Here is a 25837-nt window from a genome sequence, read left to right as displayed (position 1 = left end):
AGCCGTGTGTAGGTTATAAGTCTGCACCACCCGAAGACCGGAGGTCATAGTCCATGTTCTCGGGCCATCAATGCGTCTCTCCAGTCCTCGTCATTTGACCCAGCCATTGCTCCTACCGCTCTCGGAGTTTGTCAAATGTCGGTGTTGTGGTAGTGACTAGGGTGCGATATAGGAGCGATCCCCCCCCCTTTTCCCAGGCCGCCCATCAATGTCTTGGCCTCTACAGGGCTAAGCTCAGGAAGGACAGCACCTGCCTGAATATGCACGTTTAACGTGTGCCTAAGTTGTAGATATCTATGGAACTGAGTCCTGGCAAGCAAAAACCTCTGCTGAAGCTCCTGGAAGGACCGCATCTGGGAGCCCTCCCACATGTCGCCCACCAGCGAAATGCCTATAAGGTCCCATTTCTGGAGCCCCTCTAGTGCCGAGACCTCTCTCATCCACGACCCATGCCACAATGGGGTTTGCTGGGTGAGACGGCGCCACCAGCCCGTTACCCTCAGTGCTGCTCTCCACCCCATCAGTACCAAATGTGTCACCTCAGGGACCCTACGCGGCAAGGGGTTACCATACAGCATCCGAGCAGGCCAGGGAAACCCATCATTAGAATTTCTAGTTGGTATGTAGGATCTGATCACCCTCCCCCCAACCAGTCATTAACCACCAGTAGGTGCATCGCTAGGTAGTAAAGATAGAGGTTGGACATCCCCAGACCACCTTCATACACGTCTCCTTGACAGGTGAGACACGCCAGTCGGGGGCGGGTATTGTGCCATGAGAATTGCTGTGCAGCAGCTTCCATTTCTTTAAACCATCGCTTGGGGATGTGGTAGGGGACGTTTTGAAGCAGATAGAGGAATCAGGGAAGTACAGTATTTTATACAGCGCAATCCTTCCCAGGATATTGAGGGGCAGAGACCGCCATCTCTGGAGGTCCTCTCTGACTCTCTGGGTAAGTGGCAAGACGTTAAGTGATGATGCCAGCTCGGGTAACAGAGCTATAGTCACCCTCAGATACCAGAAGCTGTTGCGTCGGATAGGGATGGCACTCTGCCAATCATAACAGTCCCTTGTGGGGCATAACGGAACTAGTAGTGATTTACTGCGGTTAATTATCAAACCAGAGGCCTCAGTGAACAGCCCCAGCAGGTGCATCGCCCGGGATCCACTGCTGGCTGGATTGGCCAGGAACAAGATTACATCATCCGCGTACAACGCAATACGGTTCTCTCTCCCGGTGGGCAAAGACCAACTGTCTGACAAGGGATCCTCCCTTATGAGCTTTGTAAGTAACTCCATTGCCAATGCAAATAGGAGCGGAGACAGGGGACACCCCTGGCGGGTTCCCCGGCGGAAACAAAACTGGTCCGACACAGCCCCGTTAACCTGCACCCGTGACGTTGGATTAGAATAAAAGCGTCTCACTAGTCCTCGGAATCTGGGACCAGACCCGGTGCTCGAAAGCACCTGCTGAAGGTATGACCAGTCTTCCATGTTGAATGCCTTTTCGAAGTCCAAAAGGAGGAGCGTCAGGGAAGGGGTCAAGAGGGCCCAGTTAGCCAGCGCCACGTGCAGTAGTCTAATGCAGGGTCTAGTACTTCAGCCACACCTCCGAACTCCACTGGACCGACCACCACTGCGTCCATTTCACTTTCAAGAAAAACACCGAACATCACCGCATCCCACTACCACCTCTCCGCCGCTGGGGAAAAGTCACCGAAGACCAAATAACCAGCACCCTCGCCAAGAACCCACCACCCGACCCCACCGACCCAAATTCCGCCGCCATCAACCTCCAACAGTGGATCCTCAACTGCGCCAACATCCTAGCACCACTCAAGAAACCCTCCGCCAACCAAGAAAAGAAAAAAGCAGCCTGGTTCACAGACGAACTGATCACCTCCAAACGCAACTGCCAGAAACTCAAGAAAAAATGGATCCTCGAGCGCACACCCGACAGCATAGCAAACCCACAAGGAAGCCAACCGCAAACACCACCAACTGATCCGACTTGCCAAACGCTCCCACTTCACAGAACGCCTAAACAACAACGCTCACAACAGCAAGGAACTCTTCTGCATCGTGAAGGAGCTCTCCAACCCCAACGCCAACCACAACCCACCATCCCAGAAAGTCTGCGACGCTCTCTCCACCTTTTTTTACCAGAAAATCGCTGCCATCCACGACAGCTTCAACACCACACCTCCGCCAGACCTCTTCCCCCAACAACCCTTCCCACGCTGTGACCGCCTCACCACCTGGACCCACGTAGACGACGCCGAAACACTAAAGACCATGAACTCCATCCACTCAGGATCTCCCTCGGACCCCTGCCCACATCACGTCTTCAACAAAGCCGACGCCACCACCAGACCCAGGACCTCCTCACCTTCAGGAGACTCCTCAAGGCATGGCTCTTTGACCGATATCAGCTACCCCCCCACCCCCCCCTAGCGCCTCAAAACCCTAACGGGTACATAGCGCGCTTTATAAATTAATGATTGATTGATTGAGTGAGTACTTCTGGCTGGCATAAAGCCGCACTGGTCCGGGTGTATCAACGAGGACAGCACTCTTGTCTTTCTAGTGGACAGTATCTTAATTTCGGTGTTCAGAAGTGAGATGGGGCGATAGGCAGAACAGTGTTGCGAAGTGGGCTGGTCTTGGGGATCACCACTATGGTGGCCTGGTCAAGGCCCGGGGGAAAACCACCCGTCTGCTCGGCCTCTTCAAACATGGTGAGCAGGTGGGGAGCTAGAATATCGCAAAATTTACTGTTCAGCTCCACTGGAAAACCATCGGGCCCGGGGTTTTGCCCGCAGCCAATGCCGATATTGTGGTCCCAACCTCCTCAAGCCCAGTGGGTTTATCCAGGTGTCGCCTTTCCAATGCTGAAATCTTAGGGAAGGACACTTGGCCCAGCAAGAGTTTCTCTCATCCACTTGAGACCTGGGCCGCTGTTCGTAGAGTCTCGTGTAGTAGGTGGCGAAGCGTTGCGCTATCTCGTACCGCGTCCGGGAGATGGTTCCTGAAGTGTCGACGACCTCCAGAACTACTCTGTTCGCCATAGGCCGACTTGCGAGCCAATGCAAGAGGTTGCCATTCTTATCCCTCCCCCCACCCATACATGCGGCCACCGAGGCTCGCCACTTATGCTTTGCCGTTTCAAGAGTAGCACTCATGATCTCCTCCCTAACCAATGCTAGTTGTCTCGTAATGGATGCGTGTGTGAAGACGGAGAGTTGACTCCCGACACCTTTTGATTTTGTGCGCGTTCCCTCGTGCAGAGGAGATGCCTGGCATGCCCCCTGAGGGTGACCATGCAAGCAGCCCATATGACCATGCAAGCAGCCCATATTGTACCCGGGGATGGCATGGATCCAAGATTATAAGTGAAATAGTCAGTAAGCTGGTACCCCCAGTGCCTGAGTGTAGTCACTGTCCTGTAAGTACCAGGCATTGAGTCGCTATACAGGACGCTGGGCTGCATCTATGTCATCTAGTCGAACAAGGAGGGGTACATAGTCCGAGACCTCGTGGAAGAGCATCTCAACCCCGGCTACTCTGGATACGTCAAGGGCTGGCATGAGAAAAAGGTCGATTCTGGCGTGAGTGTGGTGCGCCGCTGACGTATGGGTATATTGTTGTGTTTGGGGATGCCATATCCACCACACATCGCCAAGGCCTGCTGCCCATCGGCTCAATCTAGCCGCCTGGGTAGTTCGGCTCAGACAGGGGTCTGGTAACGTCCATCTCTGGGTTCATAACAGAGTTGAAGTTCCCCCCAGTATGGTCAGACCCGGGGGAAGCCCTGCCACTATATCCTGGAGGGCCACTAGAAAGCGCTCTTGCGCACCCGGAGGAGAATAGGCGCTCAGGATATTGACTGGGGGCCCACCCCGAGCAACCTGGATATTGCCACGTAACGTCCCTTTGGGTCCAACTGGCAAGCGGCCACCACCAGGGGTAATTAGCGATGCAACAGGACAGCCACTCTCCTAGAGTCCCTGGAGAATCCCGTGTGGTAGATCCTGTCATACCCCCCATGCATAAGCATAGGGCACCGGTTACCAAGTAGGTGGGTCTCCTGGAGTAAGGCTATGGATGGAGCAAAGCGGCGGAGGGTACTAAAGACCGCAGATCGCTAAATGTTATCTAGGAGCCCATTGGCTTTCCAGGAGAGCATCCGTTTAGACTGTTCTGGCATGTGTGGGGAATCGGTAATGGTGTGTGCAATGCGTCTGTCCAAAAGCCATGCTGTAACCAACTAACAGATAAAAAGGTAGCATTTCCAGCCCAGAAGCATCTGTCACCCAAAACGTCAGAAACAATTAGTTTTCAATACCTCCAGCTGGGACATGTGCTAAAGAGGCATGTACAGGTAGGCGACCAGCTTCTGGAGTAATCTCCTCTAGAGGATCGGTTACTATTAGATCCAATGCCATAGAAGGCAATCTCACTGACTAATAAAAAAAAATAAAAAAAATGTATGAATAACTCCCCAATCCTTGGTGATCTCTGTGTGAGGCTTGGTAGGGCGACCTAGGAGCAATAGAGGAGGACTGGCAGGTTCTTTCTGAAGACCAGCAGGTCTTTGGTTTTGCGAAGGTCGGTGCGGAGGGCGTTCCAGGTTTTGGAGGCGAGGTCGGAGAAAGACCTGCCTCCTGTGGTGGTGCGCTGGATGCGGGGGGGACTGTGGCTAGGGCGAGGTCGGCTGATCGGAGGATGCGTGTGGAAGTTAACTCTTTCATTGAGGTAGTTTGGGCCGGTGTTGTGGAGGGATTTGTGTGCGTGGATGAGGATCTTGAATGTGATTCTCTTGTCTATGGGGAGCCAGTGAAGGGATTTGAGGTGTGGTGAGATTCGTTCGTGGTGGGGGAGGCCAAGGACGAGGCGTGCGGCTGTGTTCTGGATTCTTTGGAGTTTGCGTTTGAGTGTGGTGCAGGCGTAGAGGGCATTACCATAGTCCAGTCTGCTGCTGACGAGTGCGTGGGTGACTGTCTTTCTGGTTTCTGGAGGGATCCATTTGAAGGATTTTATTTTAGAGTGCGGAGTGTGTGGAAGCAGGAGGAGATTAGAGCATTGATTTGCTGTGTCATGGAGAGGGAGTGGTCGAGGATGATGCCGAGGTTGCGTGCGTGGGGTGCGGGCCTAGGGCGGTGGGCCACCAGGAGTCGTCCCATGTGGTTTTGTTGGGGCCGAAGATGATGATCTCGGTTTTGTTTGAGTTGAGCTTGAGGTGGTTAGTGGTCATCCAGTTTTGGCAGTGGTGGGGTTGCGGGTGAGGGAGAGGATGAGTTAGGTGTCCTCTGCATAGGAGAGGATAGTGATTCCGTGTGCTCAGAGGATGTTGGCTAGGGGGATCATGTAGATGTTGAAGAGTGTAGGGCTCAGGGAGGACCCTTGGGGGACTCCGCAGGTGATCTTGGTAGTGTTGTAGTGGAAGGGCGGAAGGCGGACTCTCTGGGTCTGGTCGGTGAGGAAGGAGGTGAGCCAGTCTAAGGCTTTGTGGCGGATTCCTATGTTATGGAGGTGTGTGCGGAGTGTGTGGTGGCAGATGATGTCAAAAGCTGCGGAGAGGTCTAGGAGGATGAGTGCGATGGTCTCGCCTTTGTCGACTTTGGTCCTGATATCGTCAGTGCATGCGATGAAGGCGGTTTCCGTGCTGTGGTTCTTGCGGAACCCAGATTGTGAGGGGTCAAGGGTGCTGGTTGCTTCGAGGAAGTGGGATAGGCGGGTGTTGACTAATTTCGCTGCAACCTTGGCGGGGAAAGGGAGGAGGGAGATGGGACGGTAGTTGTAGAGGATATCCGGGTCGGCTTTTTTTTTTTTTTTTTAAGGAGAGCAGTAATTTCTGTGTGCTTCCAGGGGTCTGGGTAGGTGGCGGAGTCGAAAGAGGAGTTGATTATGTTTTATAGTATGGGGGCGATGGTAGGGCTAGCTTTGTTGTAGATGCGGTGTGGACAGGGGTCGGAAGGGGAACCGGAGTGGATGGAGTTCATGGTTTTTTCAGTTTCTTCGTGTGTGGTGGGGGTCCATGTGGATAGTGTGGTGGGGGGGTCTTGAGTGGAGGTCGAGTTGGGTGAGTGAGGGGTATGTGTGGTGGGTGTGTGTGGTTTGTGGATGAGTGGTTTGCATTATGACTCGGGTGGCAGGCCTTGTTGTTCCCCTGGTGGCCATATGGCCAATACTTCATGTATCTGGGGAAGAGAAGTGGCCGCAATATCAGAGTTTGTGGTTAATGCTAGCATCAGGAGTGGCCAAAAGAGATATAGCAAGAGCATGGGGAGCGGCTGAACCTCCAGAGATTCAGATCTGGGAAAATAACTTGGACTGGTGCCAGCGCGCAGAGCACATGTGATTTGTTTGAGCCGTGGCTGCCCCCGGAAGTATACCAAAATCTAGTCTGAATGGGAAGACTATAGAGGCATGTAGTATAATGGGGCTGGATGGGAGGACCAGGTGAGCTGTAGCGCAAACCTATTATCTTTAGCTGCAATTGAGGAGTAATAATGGTTTGTGCATTGTAGACAGGTGGGACTGACTACATCCCGATTTGTGATCCTATACTGATGATGCGTTGGTAATTGTTGTTTATCTATGAGGGCCAAGAACGATCCTTTGCAAATGACTTGGTGTTAATTGTTATGTGGTGAGCAACAGTTTATTCCAATAAAAACAATTTACAAAAGAAAATAATTAAATAAGTAATTCTATAGTCTGGAAGCATGCAATTAATTAGTTTGCAATAACAGTTATTATTTTACTTCTTTTCACTCTTCCTTGCCAAGATATCTATTTTGGTGACAGTTTGTCTGGCATGGTAGTAATTTTATTAAGGTACCATTTTTCATTAAATGGAACTGGTTCATTAATTTGATAACTTGCAGGAAAGTGACATATTTGGTTTGATCACACCAATTTCTTTCTGGACTGTTACTGCTTGTTTTTTACCTTGGGATTGGGACACTGCCAGAGAGGTCCCGGTGCATGTGCTGTGACCTCTGAAGTTTGACAAAACTGACTAACTCCTAATTGGCAATCTTATGTTTTCTGTCAGGCCAGAGTATTTGGTTGCGGATGGACACCCTTGCCATGAAAAATTAAATGTCACCCATAGACTGCAGCACTTATTGTGGCATGCACTAGTGTGACAATGGAAAACATGGCTTCAGACCAACCTTTGTAGCCTTTCTGTTGCAGTGTAAAACCTGCATTGTAACCTGTTAAAATGACTGGTTTTGATGGGTAAATATCCCTTTTAAATGTCAGTAAGTCACTCCTATTTAGGTCTTGTAGCTCATGGGTGTTGATTGTATGGTGTTTAAAAGTGGGACATGTAAAAATAGTATCTTGTCCCTACAGTAACAAAGCTCTAACAGCTGTTTTCACTGCGGCAGGCCTATTTTTCCTATGTAGAAAATCATAAAATCATATATAAATACTTATACTGTATCTCAGGAATGGGATCAACATTATTAAACCTCTATTTTAATAGTTATTAAAAATGCAATTCAGTGGTGAAGTTGTATTTTTATTAAATATGATGGAAATGTAGTTTCAAATATATTTTCCATGCCTGTGTTTCCTGAAGATGAATTTGCATTGGCTCTCCAACAGCCCCTATCCTATATTTGGCCTGAGTGTAGTGTGAAACTCCGCCCAGGGGCTACACAATAGGTCAGTGTGACTGCTAAGGTGACCAGAATGGGCAGGGATAACTCCATTGAGCTCAGAATAGAGGTGGCAGACTACCATCCTCTTAACACCTTAATGTAAACCCCTACCTGTTAGATATGGTTGAGCCATGTGCAACATTTTGGTGCACTTGAAAGGGAGCAAACAGGACGCCCGGACAATTCTGATGTATCCTATGCCTTGTGCTGAGGGATCCTGTTCTTGTCTTACCATTCCCATGACTCATGGTTGTTGTGGGTTTAAGTCAAACTGCAGTTTAGTGTTAGTTGTTGGTGGTCCACATCACCAACCCCCCCCCTCCCACCACCCCCCACCCACCAGCTTACTATGGCTGAAGCCTTCAGCCTTCTTGGCATTGCATGGCACATGGCATTTTGGGACTTTCTGCGGCATAGCAAACAGGAGCTACCCATAAATTGGGTAGGTTAGCCCGCAGGAACTCTTATCCTATTGGTAGGAGTGCCCAAGTCATTTCCACCCACTAGCTGTGTCAGACATAAATGGTGCACCGCAATGCACCTTCTTAGAACACTTTTTGTACTTGAAGAAGAGGATTAGATCTGTTGCCTGTCACATGAGAGGATCCCTGGCACACTGGACCCGCTTCCCCTTCCACACAGGGCAAATCTGTGGACTCCAAAGGTTAGTTGGCTGACATTCTGTATGGTTACTGGGACACAAAAAGCTGCAAGAGGCCTTTTCCTGGAACTTCCCAGCCTACCAGTAGCAACTGTATTTTTCTGGTGACCTCTGCCTGGCATCCTGAGAGTCTCCTAAGTGCCTACCCCAGAGGTCATTGGAAGACCCTAGAAGTGGATACTTTAGGCAGTTTGAAAACTTGTGAAACGTACCCAGCCTGAGGTTCCATGTCATTAGATTGAATTTCAGGATTGTCCCACTTTGACATCGATGCATCTCTGGGGAAAAAAAAAAAAAAAAGTCCCTTTCTGCATTGGGACTTAAACTTCTTCAACCAAAAGCCTCAAGAGTGCCATTTTCAGTGGGACTTCACATATCTAACCTTTGGTTCCAAGGCAGCAGCTACAGTTCCAGCATTGTCCTGCATGGAGAAGTGTGTTACTTCAGAAAAACAACAATGTCCCTTTTTTGACTTCTCTACTTTGTGGCTTTACAGGGACACTTGCTCTTTAAAGTGCTGTTCCATTCAAATATTTTTAAAATGTATCTCTCTGGTTACCCTTATTGATTTGTTTCCTTTTGGCATAATTTTGCTTTTTCTTTATTTGTAGAAATTGAAATGTGATGTTTTGATTTTGTTTATTGTGTTTTTTTTTTTTTTTTTTTTTTAACTGTTTAGGTACTTGTAATTCCTTTACACATTTTCATTAAGTTAAGGCTGTCTGCTCTGTCTCATTGCTACCAAGAGTTGAGCATGGGTTTAAATTATTGAAACCTTTGGCTGGACCTAACAAGATAGTGACTTCATTACTTGTGATGGGCACCAATGCACAATAACTACTAAAACACTTTTTCAAATCATTGAAGTAGATTCCTACGTATTGTAGACACTCTGATTGTCAGGCCAAACTCAAGACAGAATTGGAGCATGCAATGTTAAGACAATATTTAGAGGGTGATTCTCCACTTTATCCATAAATAATAAACAGCCTGGTACAGTTGCATCAATCAGGAATTTGTAAAGCTCACTACTCACCCTTGAGGGCCTCAAGGCACTGAGGAGGGAGTGGGGGGGGGAGTAGAAGGGGAGAGGTACTGCTGCTGCTCGAACAGCTAGGTCTTGGGAAGTTTCCTGAAGGTAAGGAGGTCTTTGGTCTGGCCAGGTGGGTGGGAAGAGTGTTCCACGTTTTGGCAGCGAGGTGTGAGAATGATCTACCACCGGTTGTAGTTCTGCGGACGCGTGGGACGGTTGCGAGGTCGGTGGAGATGTCGGGTCGGGGTGTAGGAGAGCCGTCTGTTGAGGTATTCTGGTCCGTTGTTGTGCAGTGCTTCGTGAGCGTTGGGGAGGAGTTTGAATGTGATTTCTCTTGTTGACTGGGAGCCAGTGCAGGTTTCTCAGGTGGTCTGTGATGTGGCAGTGTCGGGGGAAATCCAGGATGAGGCGTGCAGGGGGCGGTCTGGATGTGTTGCAGCCTCTTCTGGAGTTTGCCTTTGGTTCCTGCGTAGAGGGCATTGCCGTAGTCCAGTTTGCTGTTTTTGAGGGCTTGGGTGACTGTTCTTCTGGTTTCGGTGGGTATTCATTTGTAGATCATGTCAAGTTGCATTGGATTTTGTGTTCACATGGTTTGCAGAGAGGGCTGTTTCTGAGGTAAACATAGGTATGTAATTGGCATAAGCTGCTATTTTGTGTGAGCTGTACCCAAAGTGAACTATTTTTGTGTCATTTCTCAATATTTTCAACAAGTGGTTCATTCGCTAGTAAAAAAATAAACGAGATGACTGTGTGTTATCTTCTCTAGTTGTTTGTCCTAGATTATAGGTGTTTGTTAAAGTTCCATTTAACCTCATTTTGCAAACTGACTGCTGTAAATAGCCATAGTTATGTGGGCAGATTAATTGCTTAAGCCTATTCTACAAAATGCTGCATGGAAGAATGGCCAAGAAACCTTGTTTCAACGCCTTTTTCATGTCCAGCGCCACCACTTCAGTCGGGATTTTCAGAATTCTACTTAATGACAAAAAAGGGAAGTGTATCTCTTGAATCAGCTCTTTTATAAACTCTTTTTGTGAAATGTGAATTCTAGGGCGTGCAGTCTCTAATTTGTCAGTGAGTTTTTTTTCCATAGATCTTGGCGTCTATTTGTCAGTAAGAATTAGACTATAATGTGTTTAGAAGCATGGTGACCTTGTCTTCTTTAAAGATCATCATTATGGTTGCCTTTGCAGCAGTGCATTGGGCTTTGTTTAGTTCACTGAGATTGATAAAAAGATCCTCCAAAGATTCAGTGATCTCCTTCACACATAGTTTATAAAACGAAGCCAGAAAGCCACCAGGATCTAGGGATTTACCAGTGTTTAATTACTTGGCTTTTACATTTCCTGTCTCTCAGTATGTCTGTCTGCGTAAACTCATCTGTGGGTATATCAGGAAGGGTGAATATTCTTTAAATGCCTTCGAAATAACATTCTAGTTAGGATTGTATATGATAGTTATGGTATATGATAGTTATCACAACATGTGTCAGCACTTGTTTGAGTTAATCTGCAAGCATTTGTAGGGCATATGTGCCAGTAGACCAACTAATTAGATTAACAAAATGACTCCAGATGTTGTTAGTGACCTAGTAGGCATTTGCTTGGTAGAGCCATCTACTTCAGCCAGCGTACTTGCAAAATATTATTTATTTTATATTGGTTATGCTGCCCTCTACTAGTGATCCAAATGTTGTTGCAGTGCAATCCATTACCATAGAATCTGGTTCTATTCTGCATGAAGTTGTTCCATCAAGCTAAGTTCTTACCGGGTTAGCTGATTGGATTTTCTTTATGCACAGCTATTAAATTGACTATTGCCATATCTACAACTATGATGGCAATATGATCTGCCTTCTCAAAAGCTTTATTGGAACTCGAATGGCCTATGACATGATAGCTTAGGGCTAAGTACTTGCTTTAAATTATTTTTGGTTACCAGAAGGTTCCATCAGAAACAACTGATCAAACCTATTTGTACCTTTCGCATCTCATGTGAACTAATGCGCTCTGAGTGCCATTTCTTTCAGTGCAATTCACCTCTAGAAACCCCTCTCTAAGTTACTAGATCTGGTTGAGTCCTGTACCAGCCTATTATAGCAAGCGCATAATATAGTACAACAGTAATGCCAAGATGATTCCTGTCAGGAAGGGCATGAGACAATAGTCCCCACTGGAGTGTGCCCAGGTAAGAAACCTTCCCAGCATGCTCTACCACAACAGCAGTGTAAAAATCAACATAATCTACTCTGAAAATGTTGGAGAGAAACACGGGTTGTTTGTGAGGGGGGCTAATACCCATAATGAAAACAAAATGCATTTCCTACTCGCACTCCTATATCATTAGGGTTATAATCCTGTAGAAAATGAGACATGTCATTTTAGGATTGTCATTTTACCTACCATCTTTATTCGTCTTCACTTTTTTATCATTTCAATTTACAGGAAAGAAAGGACTCTCAGCATGCCCATGGATTACAGGAGTTAGAGTTCATAAAGGGACAGGAAGGCACTGAAGAGGCACGAAGATGTGTTGACCACTGGGTAAAAATGCCAGGTATTGAAATATGGGCACGCTATTACATATCCAGCTTTACACTGATATACTGTGAAACACGGTTGACTGGTTAAGGCTGCTAAGCAGGAAGAATATTTTCTGTTTCAGTAGCACTGAATATTCTCCTGGTTCCTCTAAATGTAATTGTAAATTTAGGGACTTCACAAGAACAGTGGAGCATTAAAGAATGGCCCATTGTATCTCCAGTATGTGTGTCTCTGAAAGCAGCTAATTTGGCGGCATTACTGATTGGACGGCTGAGAAGGGAAGCGAAGATAGCTGTGTGTGTGTGTGTGTGTGTGTGTGTGTGTATATATATATATATATATATATATATATATATATATATATATAATTATTATTATTTTTTTTTCACAGCAAAGGGCCACCATATAGCCAGCGCGCTCTGACTGCCGGTGCAACCACAGTGGTTGTGGCCAAACCTCCAATATTATTGAGTCCATGAAAAAAATGCATTGCACTCCTTGATCCAGTTATTATGGCTATATTTTATTTCAAAAGTGCTTGTGCTCCTACCACTGACGAGTTTCGACCACTATGATATTGATCACTGATAAAGCTGTCCCTCGTCAGTTTCGATTATATTATGATATATTCCTAAGGCATGCTGGTCTTGGTAGTCCATGTGTATTAAGGAATTACTTTCAGCAATGAGTTATAGGGGTCCACGGTCATATCGTAATATACATCCTGGCTTGTGCCATATGCCAATCCCTTATCCACCAAAGTTGCTTCTTGCAGTTGCCTCAGCCCTTATAAACATTTTTGAGAGATATTGTGCCTTTTCTATTATAAATATGGGCATGTGCTGCATCAGCTTTATATATCTATTTCTCTTATTAATATATCACACTTCTCTATAACACAAGCTCCTCTTTATCATACAAACTTACTCACTCATCATGTATGATTATTTCATTATTAGCTGGGTAGGCCAAGCTATTATAAAACCTTTTGTGGATTATATCAGTGCGGTTGAGCAATCTTGAGGTATACACACAGGAGAGTTTGTCCTGCAGTTTTTTTTAGTTTGAGCGTGCAAGCGCTTTGTCCTGTTGTAAGTATTGTGGGCTTTTTGCCACGCCCATCTCACGCCCATTACTTTCATTCGTTCATGGGCTTGCCTTTCAAAAATCACTAGGTCATTGGTAAGTGCTTTGTCTGTCCTGCCTTGAGACCGTTTTTGTCACGCCTTGCAGACTGCCCCTGTTGCAAGGATTATTGCATGATGTTGATGTTTGTTTTTTCTGTTGTCTCTTCCATTCGTGCCTCATGGCAGCCATGGCGCTTACAGGGCAAACAGGCACAACAGCGTGAATTCGATTGGCGGTATTGGAGAGGTGATCATCTCTTGTGCCTCTCCACTTAAAACACTTGAAATTTGTAAATGCTTTACTTATAACAGAAACCCTAAAGCGAAAGCGGCTTTCCTGGAACAGTGGCGAGCCGATACTACAGTGTTCACAGAACTCTGCAAACTCACCCCATAATGTTTTGCAGGGTATTACTTCACCAAAACATTTTTGCTCATAAGAGATCCACGGATACCTATCTTGTCTTCAGAAGACTGCTCAAAAGTGGCTTTCCTTCATAATCACCATGTCAGACAGCAATGGGCTGAATATGCCTGTGTTGGTTAACGTTTATAATCTGATTATGTGTATATATCTAGATATGTGGATTTCTTTAAGAAATATGTATAATTACTATTTTATAATAAATTATATACATACTCTTTAAGCCGGTTTAACAAATGTATATTTGCTCACGGTTAAATGTATATATGTGTATACATGTGCATATTTGTAAATACAAGTATGTATAGAATGTGTGTGTGTGTGTGTGTGTATATGTATATATATATATATATATAATATGCCTAATATGTTCTGAGGTCATTGCATAATTCCTAGATAAATTGTTAGATTAGATACTTATGAATCCTTGCTTTCCTTTTTATCTATCACAATGAGCAAATGCTATCTTTTATCAGCAAACCTTTCGCTATAGAAAAATGAGGAAAGATGAAATGTTAGAAAAGTACGCAAAATTCAAATATTGCAAATCTTGAATGTCTGTTTATATAACTCAACTTTAAATATCAAACTATTAAATCCATTATTCCATTATTATATTACTTACACATATATTCCCTTACTATGTATTTATGTATATATTTACTACTTTAGTCCTGTTGTACAAGAAGCAAAAAAATGTTAATTACTCTCTCATAAGCTTTAGTCGGTCTCCTCATCACCCTATACCTCAATCTATCCTCCATCCCACTCTGACTCATCCCAAGCCCATTCTACTACTTTGATCTCCAAAAAAAACCCTGCCTAAGCTCTTCCCTCCTCTACCGCTCCTGGCTCACCCCAAGCCTCAGTTTACTACTATGATCTCCCAAACAACCCTACTAAATTCTCCCTCACATATCTCACCTTTGACTCCTTCATAACCTTTCTACCACTATGATCTTCCTAACACTTTTCTACCAACTCTTCCCTCTTCTATCTCTCCTTTACTCATCCCAAGCATCGCCTGATTACTATAAACACAGAATTAACACTTCTGGATTCTTCCCTCCTCTGTCCCTCCATTATTCTATTCAAACCGACTAACAAACTCACATATCTTCTTCTCAAATTAACTCATACTAACACTGTACTCCTATTTCCCTATACTAATCCACCACTAATCCTTTTGGGTTCCGGAGTAGCGTTGTGCTTGCCAAAAAGCACTTTAAAGCCTTGTCAGGGGTAGTATGTGCTATATAAATCCAATCACAGTAACTCAGCCTGTGGTGGTTCTAGAACAATGGGACGACCACCAAAATGTTAAGCACACCACACTCTTTCTGCCTAGGCCATCTCTGGGTCCCCACACTGTTAGTAGGGACCCCAAAATAATAGCCCCTCCCACCATTCACTGTCGCTTTAAGCTCTCATGGCCGAAACTGTTGTTTTACATCTGAGAATGGCTTGTGTTCTAAGGGCCTTGTTTGTAATATCATTGCTATAGGCCAGCTTCCCCTGACAGTGTGGAATGCACTTCACCCTCTAGGGGCTAAATATATGGTTACAGTGCATTACTTTCTGCCATTTTCTTTTTGTTTGGTATGCCCTCTAGGGGCTAACTACATAGTTACATGACCATGTTTCTTACAAATGCTATTTTCATTCTGGTGCCCTCTAGGGGCTGTTCTAAGCGTTCGTCGTATCAACATACTAAATTATTTGTGGCACGGAAACTTGCCCTATAATGCTTTGCAGGGTATTACGTTTCCAAACAGTTTTGCTCATACAATGGGACCACCTTCAAAACATTGACCACAATGTGCTTTTTTTGTCTGCATCACCGCTGGGTCCCCACACTGTTAGTGGGACTCCAAAATAATAACCCTTACCACCATTCATTATCTTTTAAGCTCTCTCATGGCTGGAACATTTGTTTTACAGCTGGGAGAAGTTATTTTTTATGGACCTTGTTTGAGATGATATTGCAATAGGCCTGCTAGCCTTAAAAATGTGTAATTCACTATGCTCTCTGGGAGTTACGTATATGGTTACACTGCATTACTTTTTTTTATTCTTTTTTCATGTGGTTATGCTTTCTAGAGGATGACTGTATTGTTTCATCCAAATGCTGTTTTTATTGTGGTGCCCTCTGGGGGCTGTTTTAAGCATTGCAGTCAGCATCCTATAATATTCACTGTGCGAAAACTCGCCCCATAATGTTTTGCAGGGCATTACTTTTACAAAACATTTTTGCTCATAACTCTGCCTGTGGTAGTCCTAGAACAGTGGGACCACCTTCATACCGCTCTTTCTGTCTACATCAGTGGTTCACAACCTGTGGTCGGGACCCGCAAAGCCTCCTCGGGAGGTCCGCGACTGCTCAGAAAATTAAATAATATTAGTAGATTAGGTCCCCAGCTTTCAGGAATGACTCAGTTTGGGGTCCCCAGATTCCAATAATGATTCAGTGGGGGTTCCAGTAATGATAAAATGGAGGTCCACAGAAGTCAAAAGGTTGGAAACCACTGGTCTGCATCATCTCTGGTTCCCTACACTAGGTTAGTGGGGACTCGAAAATAATAACCCCTCTCACCTTTCAGTGTCTTCATCTTTCTCATGCCTAAACATTTGTTTTACAGCTGGAAGAAGGTTTGTTTTAAAAGTATTTTTGTAATATCATTGCAGTAGGCTTGCTAGCCCTATAAACACCATCTGAGGTCTAGGTTACATGCATTACTTCCTCCTGTTTTTTTCATGGGGTTATGCCTTCTCTGGGCTAACAATATGATTACATGACCATGTGTCTTATAAATTATATTTTTGTTATGGTGCCCTCCAGGTCCTTTTTTGAGCATTATAGTCTAATGGCAAAAGTTCATTTCTGATAGTTTTTTTTTTTTTTTTTAAATACAAAATTGCATCTGTACATTGTGCATAACATGCCATGTAACTGTGATACGCCGAATGAGTGATGTTACAATTGTTAGCCCAAACAGTATGGCATACAACGTATTAGTATGATGTAGGCATAACAATACAACTCAACATTAAACGCCCCATTACCTCCCCCCACCAAATGGTTCATGTCATCCAACTTGTTATTACTATTTTGCTGTGCCATAATCGTTGGGATTTGTTCTTGCCGTCTTCCTCACAGGGGGAAAACAGTTTTTCGACTGATCAGTCAGGTGTCCAACACAGTCTTTAGTATTTGCATCACTGATGGAATGTTCGGGGGACTCCATCCCTGCGCTATAGGCTTGCCCGATACTAGGACACTGTTGGTGCTCCCATATCGGTGTTAGGAACTGCGTCTGTTGTGTGTAAGAACAGTCAGTATAATGCAGTATCTTGGGCCCTGAACCCCTCCAATAGGGCATCCCATTTTAATTACCTCTTCCCTCCACCTAGATAATTTAGGCACTGTTGGAGCCTTCCAGTGTCGAGTAATACGTCTATTTGCTAGTAGTAATGCTAAATCTGCAAATTGCCATCTTACCCCGTTGCCCAGTCCAAGTATGCATTCTGCCGGGGCATCCCATTGGTCCACACCTGTTGTATCTTTCAGTGGTGCCACCACCCCAACCCAGTATTTGGACAGGCAGGGGCACTCCCATAACATGTGCAGTAGTTTAGACTCTGAGGCCATGCAGCGGGGACAGTTGGAGGACATGGCAGGGAATATTTTGGCCAGTCTATTAGAGGTGAGGTACGCTCTGTGTAGGTTAAAGTACTGGATAAATTTGAATCTAGTATAACATGAGATGCGTTTGGGGAAACTCCAGTATTCCTGCCCAGTTTTTATCAGGGGTTTTCCCACGGAGGTCTGCTTCCCATTTTTGTTTTAACAGGGCTAGTGATACATCCAGGCTCGCCCATAGTCCCCGATAGTGCCAACGAACCAGATGTCTTCCATTCCCTATTGCATGGGTTGCCTGGAGAAGCTCATGTGTTCTCGGTTTGTCAACATTTGGGGCCCAGTGCTGTTCTGCATATCGGACTATGCTGGCGTGTATTAGGAATAGCGTCTCAGGAAGGCTGTTTACGTGTGTAAAATCTGCATGTGGCAATAGAGTCCTGTTCTGGAAGAGTGCCCCAACCATTGAAACCTCTTCCTCCTCCCATTGTGATAGCATTTGTGTTGTGAGTGTACCAGATGCCGTGGGGAGACCCCAAAGTGGTACATTAGGTGCGTATGGGACAGTTGTTGCAGTGTACTTCAATGCGAGCTTCCAGTGTGCAAGCTCTATCTGTAGCAGGAACGGATGTTTGGGGGGGGGGGGGGGGGGGGACAACTCCAGGACAGTTCAGTCTGTGCAAATTGCCTACAGCTAATCTGGGCCTATGTGTAACCTATTACTGGGAGATTGTGCCCAGCCAACCAATATGACAGCCATTGCAACTGTCCCACTATGCATTATGATTTAAAGTCAGGAGCTCTCAGTTCGCCTTTGGTTGTGGGGAGCTGTAGCTTCGCCAGGCCATCCCTGCACCGGCCCGTCCCCCAGATCAGGCCTCCCAGTAGTGGGCTCATTAGTTGAAATTTCTAAGCAGAAACCATCACTGGGAGTTTCACAAAGTAACATGAGGCATGGCAGCATGACCATCTTAGCCAGCACCAATCTGCCCGCTGCCGACGGGGGCAAAGTGGTACAGAAGGCAATCAGCAACTTAAAGATTTATGGCCCTCATGAGATTGCCCTCAAGGGCGTCCTTCCTGACCCAGTAAATGTTAATGCCTAAATACCGAAATCTGTGAGCCACCACTGGTAATTCTTTGTTATCAAATTTTAAGAGTGGGCCTATTTGACTATCTGCAAACTGGAAGACACATTACTTTTCAGTATTGATGTGGAGACCTGACAGTACCCCAAAGGAGGTCAGCAGTCTGGGCACATCATGCAGCCCCAGTGGTAAGATCTCTAAGGTACAGAATCATGTCGTTGGCATACAAGGAGACGGCGTGCGTCATACGAACTAATGATATACCTAGCTCCACTGACCCCTCCCGGATGTGCTGTACCAGGAGTTCCAGTGCAAGGACAAATGGGAGCCGTGATAATGGACAACTCTGTCTGGTCCCACACTCAATTTTGTATGTTCCAGAAATATGTGGCCCGTCTTCGCTCAAGCCGTAGGTGCGTTGTATGAGGGCTACCCACTTAATAAAGGCTTGTGGTATGTCACAGTGCACTAATACTGACAGCATATAGTCACAACCCAAGGTATCAAACGCTTGACGGACATCCAAGGATACACACCCCACGAAGAGGTAAGTCCCTCGGGACGCCACCATCACCTGGAATAGCCTGCGAATATTTAATAATGTGATGCGTTGGTGCACAAAGCCTCACTGGTCTTTGTATATCAACCTCAGGAGCAGCGGGAGCAACCTACCAGCCAGTATTTTACTTAAGATTTTGTACTCATTGTTCAAGAGGGACAGGAGTCTATAGGAAGATAGCTCTGTAGGTGGTTTTAGCAATAATGTCACTATTGCGTCTCTGGTAGTGGCAGGGAGTCAACCTGCGGTCACTGAGGCACTGTATAGTGCTTCTAGACACAGCACCAATTTGGAAGCGTATGTGGAGTAGAACTCCACCGGCAGCCTGTCTGGTCCTGGTGTTTTATTTCTGCCTGGACTCTTAATTGCATCATGCATCTCCCTCGACGTAATAGGAGCTGTCAAGGTCTCCCTTTCATTCATTGTCACCTTAGGCAGCTGGGCTTGCCTGATGAAGGTATCTTTGACTGCCCAGGCAGGGGTCGGTGAGGCGGCATGCAGCCCTGCATACAAATCGTGGAAAGCTTCATTGATGGCCCGCTGCGTGCACACTACCCCACATGTTGGGCCACATATTGACAGTATTGGTGTGGGCACTGTGTCAGCACAGATCAAGCACGCTAATAAGGACCCTGACCTGTCCGCCTCTGCGTGTACTCTACACGTGTACCCCTTATGGTCAAGGAGGCAAAGACGGTCCAACTGTTCAGCATAACAAACGCAGGCCTCATGCAATGCTATCACTATTGCTTCTCTGGTAGTGGGAGAGAGCCAACCCCCGCGTTCAGTGAGGCACTGTATAGTGTTTCTAGAGGCGGCACCAGTTTGGAAGCATATATGGAGTAGGACTCCACCCGTAGCCAGTCTGATCCCGGCGTTTAGTTTCTGCCTAGACTCCTAATTGAGTCACGCATCTCCCCCAACTTTATAGGAGCTGTCAAGTCTCCCTTTCATTCAGTGTCACCTTAGGTACCCCGGCTTGCCTAATAAAGGTATCTATGACTGCCCGGGCAGGGGTCGGTGGGGCGGCATGCAAGCCCGCATAAAAAAGTGTGGAAAGCTTCACTGATGGCCCGCTGTGTGCACACTACCTCACACGTTGGGTGACGTATTGACAGTATGGGTGTGGGCATAGCATCTGCGCTGATCAAGCACGCTAATAAGGATCTTGACCCTTCCCCCTCTGCGTGTAACCTTATGGTCAAGGAGACAAAGACGCTGTAACTGTTCAGCATAATTAATGCGGGCCTCATGCAATGCTCTAGTGTTCTTGGAGTCAGTAGGAGCCCGCTGCTCCAAGCCTCCCAGTCTGTCCTCCAGCAGTGCAATGTCCCTCACTAACTCCTGTCTTGCCTTCACCACCTTAAAGGTCTCCCATTCTATCATTGGTGAGGATGACATGCCGATATTTCAGCAAAATAGGTGTCAATAATCTTTGCAATTTTGTTCCTAAACACCACATCTTCTAGTAAGGACGGCTGCAGGCGCTATGTGGGTATTGTGATTGGCACCCTGCCCCATCTCCACAAGGTTATGGGCTGAAATTATCATACCCAATTGAGTGGCATGTGTCACAATTATGAAGAGTGTAGTGTTGCATGGGAACCTATCCAGGCTAGTGTACAGCTCTTGAGGATACGAGTATAAAGTATATTCCTGTGAGTCAACAGTGCGACTGCGACACACTTCTGACAAGGCCCATCCATTGCTTCAAGGCCCTGGATTGGCATATCACGGTCGTGCCCGGTAAGGGCAGGGGATGATCTGTCCAGTGTAGTGTCCAGAACTGTGTTGAAATCCCCACCCATCATCCAAAGGATTGCCATATTTGTGCTAAGAAAATATCTTATTCCGGGGGCGTACATGCACCCCAGCACCAGTATGTCACCTTCAAGAGTGCCCTTCCAGAAGACAAAACAGCCCTGTATTTCTATTTTGGTGTCATAGTGTGAAAATGGGACCCAGACTCTTCCCCATATGGCTGCCCCCCCCCCGCCAAAGGCAGAGTCTGGAATATAGAAGAGTTGACCTCTATTTCTTACGCATCTTCTGGGCCTCGTGATTGGATAGGTGAGTTTCTTGAAGAAATGCTATCTGTGCATGCCGCCTACGTAGCTGTGCAAATACCATGTGCTTTTTATGCACGGATTAAAGGCCCCTCACGTTCCAAGTGATTATGTTATATGTACCTGGGACCATAAACATATATGACAGTCTTGCAAAACATGACCCTCCCCCTATGAGCCCCAGTCATTTGTGAGTAATCCCTCTCTACTGCCTGTTGTATGTCGCTAGATGACAATGAACAACAAACTATCCCCAAAGTTGAATACAGTGTCCAGTATTGCAGAACTACTAGACCAAACAGTACAACCGATAACAAGAGGTACATAACCTGAAAACAAGTGTCTGCACATTTTGAGTGCACATGACAGTGCCTAGAAGCAAAAGGCAAACATGTATACATCAATATAACCTGTGATGGGTAAGAGGGAGTCCATTGGACCCTGTCCCTCATCAATTGGTGATAACGTTCAACAAAAGTATGCTCTTTTGCATTGCATAGGTGTAGATGCCAAACAGACAAGAACTCCAGGTTCACCTCCCCGTTGGTGGGTGACGATATGCCCCTGGGGCATACCCTCAGGTCTTTGTCTAGGACTATATAGTTTCACCGGAGTGGACTTGTGGCTGGCACTGTTTAGTCAATGTGCTTCTTGGCCCCTATGTCAAAAACCATCACATAAGATCATGGGTCATCTGCGGCGTAATTGATGAAAAAAGTGTTCAGCTGCCAGCATATTCTGAGCCTGAAGCACTCCCTTGTGACGAGCTGGAGCCAGTACAGGTGTTGCAGGGTCTGAGAGAAGCTGCCGCTGTGAATGCCGCCCGCTGTCCTTCTGTGGCCTGTTGCGATAGGTACCAGGTTCGGGTCACCCTGAGAGACTGATCGCTGCTTCCTTCTGAGGACTGCCTGGGCTATCCAGAATGGGGCTTGTGTTGAACACATGAATCTGGGAAATAGGCTTCCAGCCAATTCCACGCTTCCTCCGGTGTCTCAAAGAGAGTGCTTGTCTCATGGTTCACCTTCAGCTTTGCAGGAAACATCAGAGCATATTGCACTCCCTTAGAGGCTAGTTGTTTCTTGACTTCCTGAAAGGTTCCGTGCTTTTAGGGAGATTTTAGCATTTTCTATGTGTATGGGGGCCTTTTACGTGCTTTTCGCAGCAATATATTGCAGTCTTAAAAGTTAAAAATCTGTGCCACCATTGGCCTGGGTGGCGCCCCCCGGGACAGGCCATCTTGTGGGGACCCGATGTGCCCTCTCCACTAAGAATACTTCAGAAAGCCCGTATGGGGCTGCCACCCCTCAGAGCCAGTCTTCGAAGTATTCAGTGGGATTGCAGCCCTCCACGTCCTCCGGTACTCCCACTATCCGTACATTGTTTCTTTGAGCTCTGCCCTCTGCATCGTCAGCTCGGTCTTGGAGCTGTTCCAGCCATAGGCGCTGAGCATCAAGTTGAGTAGCATGGTCTTCCTGCACTGGGACCAGGGTCGGAATAGCTTGCTCGTTTGTTTTGATCTCGTCTGACATTTTGCGCTGGTCTTCTCTTAATATGTTAATGTCTGTTGTCATCTTAACCAGGCGCGATTCACTTACCACCCATGACTCTTGTATTGCCTGTAGTACAAGGTCTAGTTTGTCTCCTTGAGGGGTCAGATTGGTAGGAGGGATGACATCTTCAGGTGTTTGTGCAGCTGAACTTTCAAATGGTGTGGAATCGGACCGAGAGTGCGGGATCAGTACTTCAGATTTATTCCTTGTGCGACCCATGGTACTATTGTTGAGAGAGCTCACTCTGTCACTTAGGACGTAGTCGTCCCAACTATGAAGGCCACAGTCAGAACATTTATGATAGCCTGGCGAAATGAACTAGGGTCTAGGCCCTTGTCATGCGGTACTAGTAAGTGCATAGCACTTTGTTGTATGCCTAACGCTGTGTAGTATGTTCCACCCATCACCTGGAGGTCAATGGAAGCACACTTTACAGGACACCACGCCGCAGGAGTGCATGTGCGCCGAAGTGTCATGTACCATATTATGACCAGGGATACTGGTGCCTCATTCGCGGATACATCTGCACAGTGTTGTGTGCAGCGGTCAGCATCGCCTTGTCCCAGGATAGTCTGCCTCTCACGCCTGGACTACCTGAGGTCGCTATGCCAGTGCAGCTGAAATCCCGTTGCAGGCCAGGCCTTCGCCAATGTGGGGTCAATTGGCTCCAGGTGCCAGCGTCAGGCAGGTCGGGTAGCTGCACTTGCTGGGCAAAGCTCGGCATTAGTCACATCAGTGGTGGTCCGCACGCTCGCTCTACAAGCTGGTGCGCCCATAAGCCAATCGATCTAACGCAAGCAAATGTGAGACCTATTTGTTTATATAGCGAGAACCCGACCCACAGTTATTGGCTCATTTCACAGGAGCACCCTTGTCTGGATTACTCAAGGTCAAATATTTTCAGGCACTGGGAGGGTAAGCGATTTGCTCAGAATCACAGGATATAGAGCTGAACCGAGACTCTTAACTTGGTTCCCCAGTTCCAAGTTGGCAGCGCTGCCCGTAATGCTACAAACAGCAGGGCAGGTTTGTATTGGGTGCACTTGATGGAACAATATGCTAATGCATGTGCATAGATAGCACCATACATGTGTGTGTTGCAAGAGGTGCACTTTTCAGAAGCTGTTCTTCTCTTAGGAAACAGCTTCTCATGTAACCAGATGCATGACATATAGGGAAGGGCTCTCAGCTACCTGCTGTACTGAACATTGGTGTAGGAGCTGTGTGACTCAGTGCGCACAATGAATTACAAAGACTACTGGGGCACCCTTAAAACCACCAACTCTCATCTTTGTGGTCTGAACCCGTAAATGGACAGTGGACACGCTATTGCAAGCTGGGGAGACATGGAAAGCTAAGAGATTTAATTTGCATGAATGCTTTTGAAGGTGCCTGGCATTTGTGCAAACCTTTTGTTAGGTCAAGTCTAGGCAGTGCTTACACTGCCTCTTTGAGACCTGTTGTATATACTTTGTGTTGTTACATCCCACCTTTTGTTTTTCATTTGTTTCCTTCAGTGTCCTTTAAAAATACGTACTTCTAAGTGGTTGACCTTTCCTATTTGTTCCTCCTTTTCATCGGTTGTTCACTCCCACGGTGCAGCACCCCATTACTTGTAGGCTTGCTCTTGTCCCATTTAAGCAACTGTCACTCTGAGTTCAGACTTCTGTTTCTATAAATAGGGCGGTAATTCTCGTTATCTCCTAACATTTGCTGTGCATTCAGATACCAAGATTAAATGTGAGACTCTTCAGATGCTGTTTTCGAGGGCGCCTCTGTAATTTTCTCTGACTTCACAGTGCAGTGATTTTCCCAGATCCCCTCCTACTTTGTTGCTTTAGTGAGCCTCAGTCACCTGTCCTTAGAAGCCCAAACTTGCAGCACAGTGAAGGGCAAGACTTGGTCAACTCCTGTTGCATTTTCTCTGACACTTGTTTACATAATCGAGCGACCCGAACGTGTTGGAGTGCTTTAAATGAGCGCTTGTTAAATTACAGAATGTCAGAATAATTATTGGGGGCATTTTTATAGAGCGTGTACTGGACTGACCCCAAGGTATTGGAGCACTTTACAAAAGTCCCAGTTACATTACACAAGGTTAGGTGAATATTTTTGTTTTTAGGTGTGTGGAGATTAAGTGATGCAGATGTCATCCCTGTTTATTCATTATTTCCCCTCTACCTGACAAATGGGAGCATTTTGTTGTTGTTGCTTTGTCCACTGCTCCTATGCTCAGGTAGCTGAGACACAGGGCGGGGCCAAGTGCCTGCTGGTAAACAGATGGTGCGAGCAGTGTTTTGAAATGGAAAACTCCATAGAAGGGCGCCTGCTGAATAGAGGCCTGGGGAGGAGGAATGTGACGTCTCCACCAGATTGTTATAGCGCTGTTAACTTACATCGAGGCTTTTATCTTTATGTTTGTGTATTAAGAAGCCTTGGAATGTGCCCATAAGTGTTCCCTGAGGCAAGCATGTATTCTTGAACCAGCCTGCATGACCCAGTGTTTAGTAATAGTGTAGCTCTTCAATCCCTGGCGGCACAGCACCCAGGATAATGTGCTGCATGGCTAAACACTTGTAAGGCCCCAAAGGCGAGACATTTTGGCTATGCCAGTGCACGTCTGTTGCAGAAACTAAAAGCGCTGTAAATTCTGGTTTTATTGTTGGAGAGCCATACATTTTTAGCTGGAATGTGTTTCTCCCTGGTGACTGCTGCAAGCTGGAGTGTTGGGTAAAAATAAACAGGCATTGGGGTAAAAATAAACAGGAATAATTCCACACTGCCTTGAAGAACAGAAAGCTGGTCTGAATTTTAGACAGTGACTATCACATTTAAAGCAACTAAAATTGCTTTTTGTGAGGTTTTAATTGTTAATCAGCAATTATAAACCCACAGAAGGCAAATTCAGTTGTTTAAAATGTGAATGTAATCTTCTAAAATTCAAGACCAGATTTAAATTTTCCAGGACTGTGTAGTATTGTACATGTTTACTTTCACTCTACACACTCCAGCAGGACTACATTTCAGCACCACATCAATAACTCAACAGTAACAATGAACTCCAACCCCCAGACGCTGGTCATAACTAATTGTTAATCATTCTTTGAAGAGGCACATCTGCGCTCGGTGGCAGGTTTTCTGCTATGCTGATCTTACAGGTCATACTGTTTAATTTTATAGCTGCCAAGTCTTCAGACTGCTTGTGTGCAGCATTTCCATAGCTTCAATGTACTTCTTTTTAATTGTACAAATTGCTCACTACAGTAGCTTGTGAACATAGTTAATGCAGCAATATATAAGGCAGTTTTTAACATGCTTAAATATTTTGACACTAGACTTTCACGGTTGCTGTATAAACATTCTTTCCTTCTCAAATGTGCTTTAAAATGTACTGTTTGCCACTGTTATCGTCCAAAAATTTCTCTAGGGAATATTCCCCCCGAACATCCTTTTTGTTGGTCAGGCTTGCACTC

General features: G+C 46.1%; 1 protein-coding gene across 1 annotated transcript in view; it reads left to right on the top strand.

Moving 5' to 3' along the window:
* Positions 1–25837, top strand: part of ZNF451 (zinc finger protein 451) — a 407158-nt gene that overhangs the window by 99009 nt on the left and 282312 nt on the right. Inside the window, exon 4 of the mRNA XM_069235765.1 lies at positions 11815–11926. Within this exon, the coding sequence (XP_069091866.1) occupies positions 11815–11926 (112 nt within the window). The remainder of the gene's footprint in view (positions 1–11814; positions 11927–25837) is intronic.

This window comes from Pleurodeles waltl, chromosome 5 (genome assembly GCF_031143425.1).
Source record: "Pleurodeles waltl isolate 20211129_DDA chromosome 5, aPleWal1.hap1.20221129, whole genome shotgun sequence".
NCBI lineage: Eukaryota > Metazoa > Chordata > Amphibia > Caudata > Salamandridae > Pleurodeles > Pleurodeles waltl.
The sequence above is the reverse complement of the archived record's forward strand: the minus strand, read 5'-3'. Positions and strand labels throughout refer to the sequence as shown.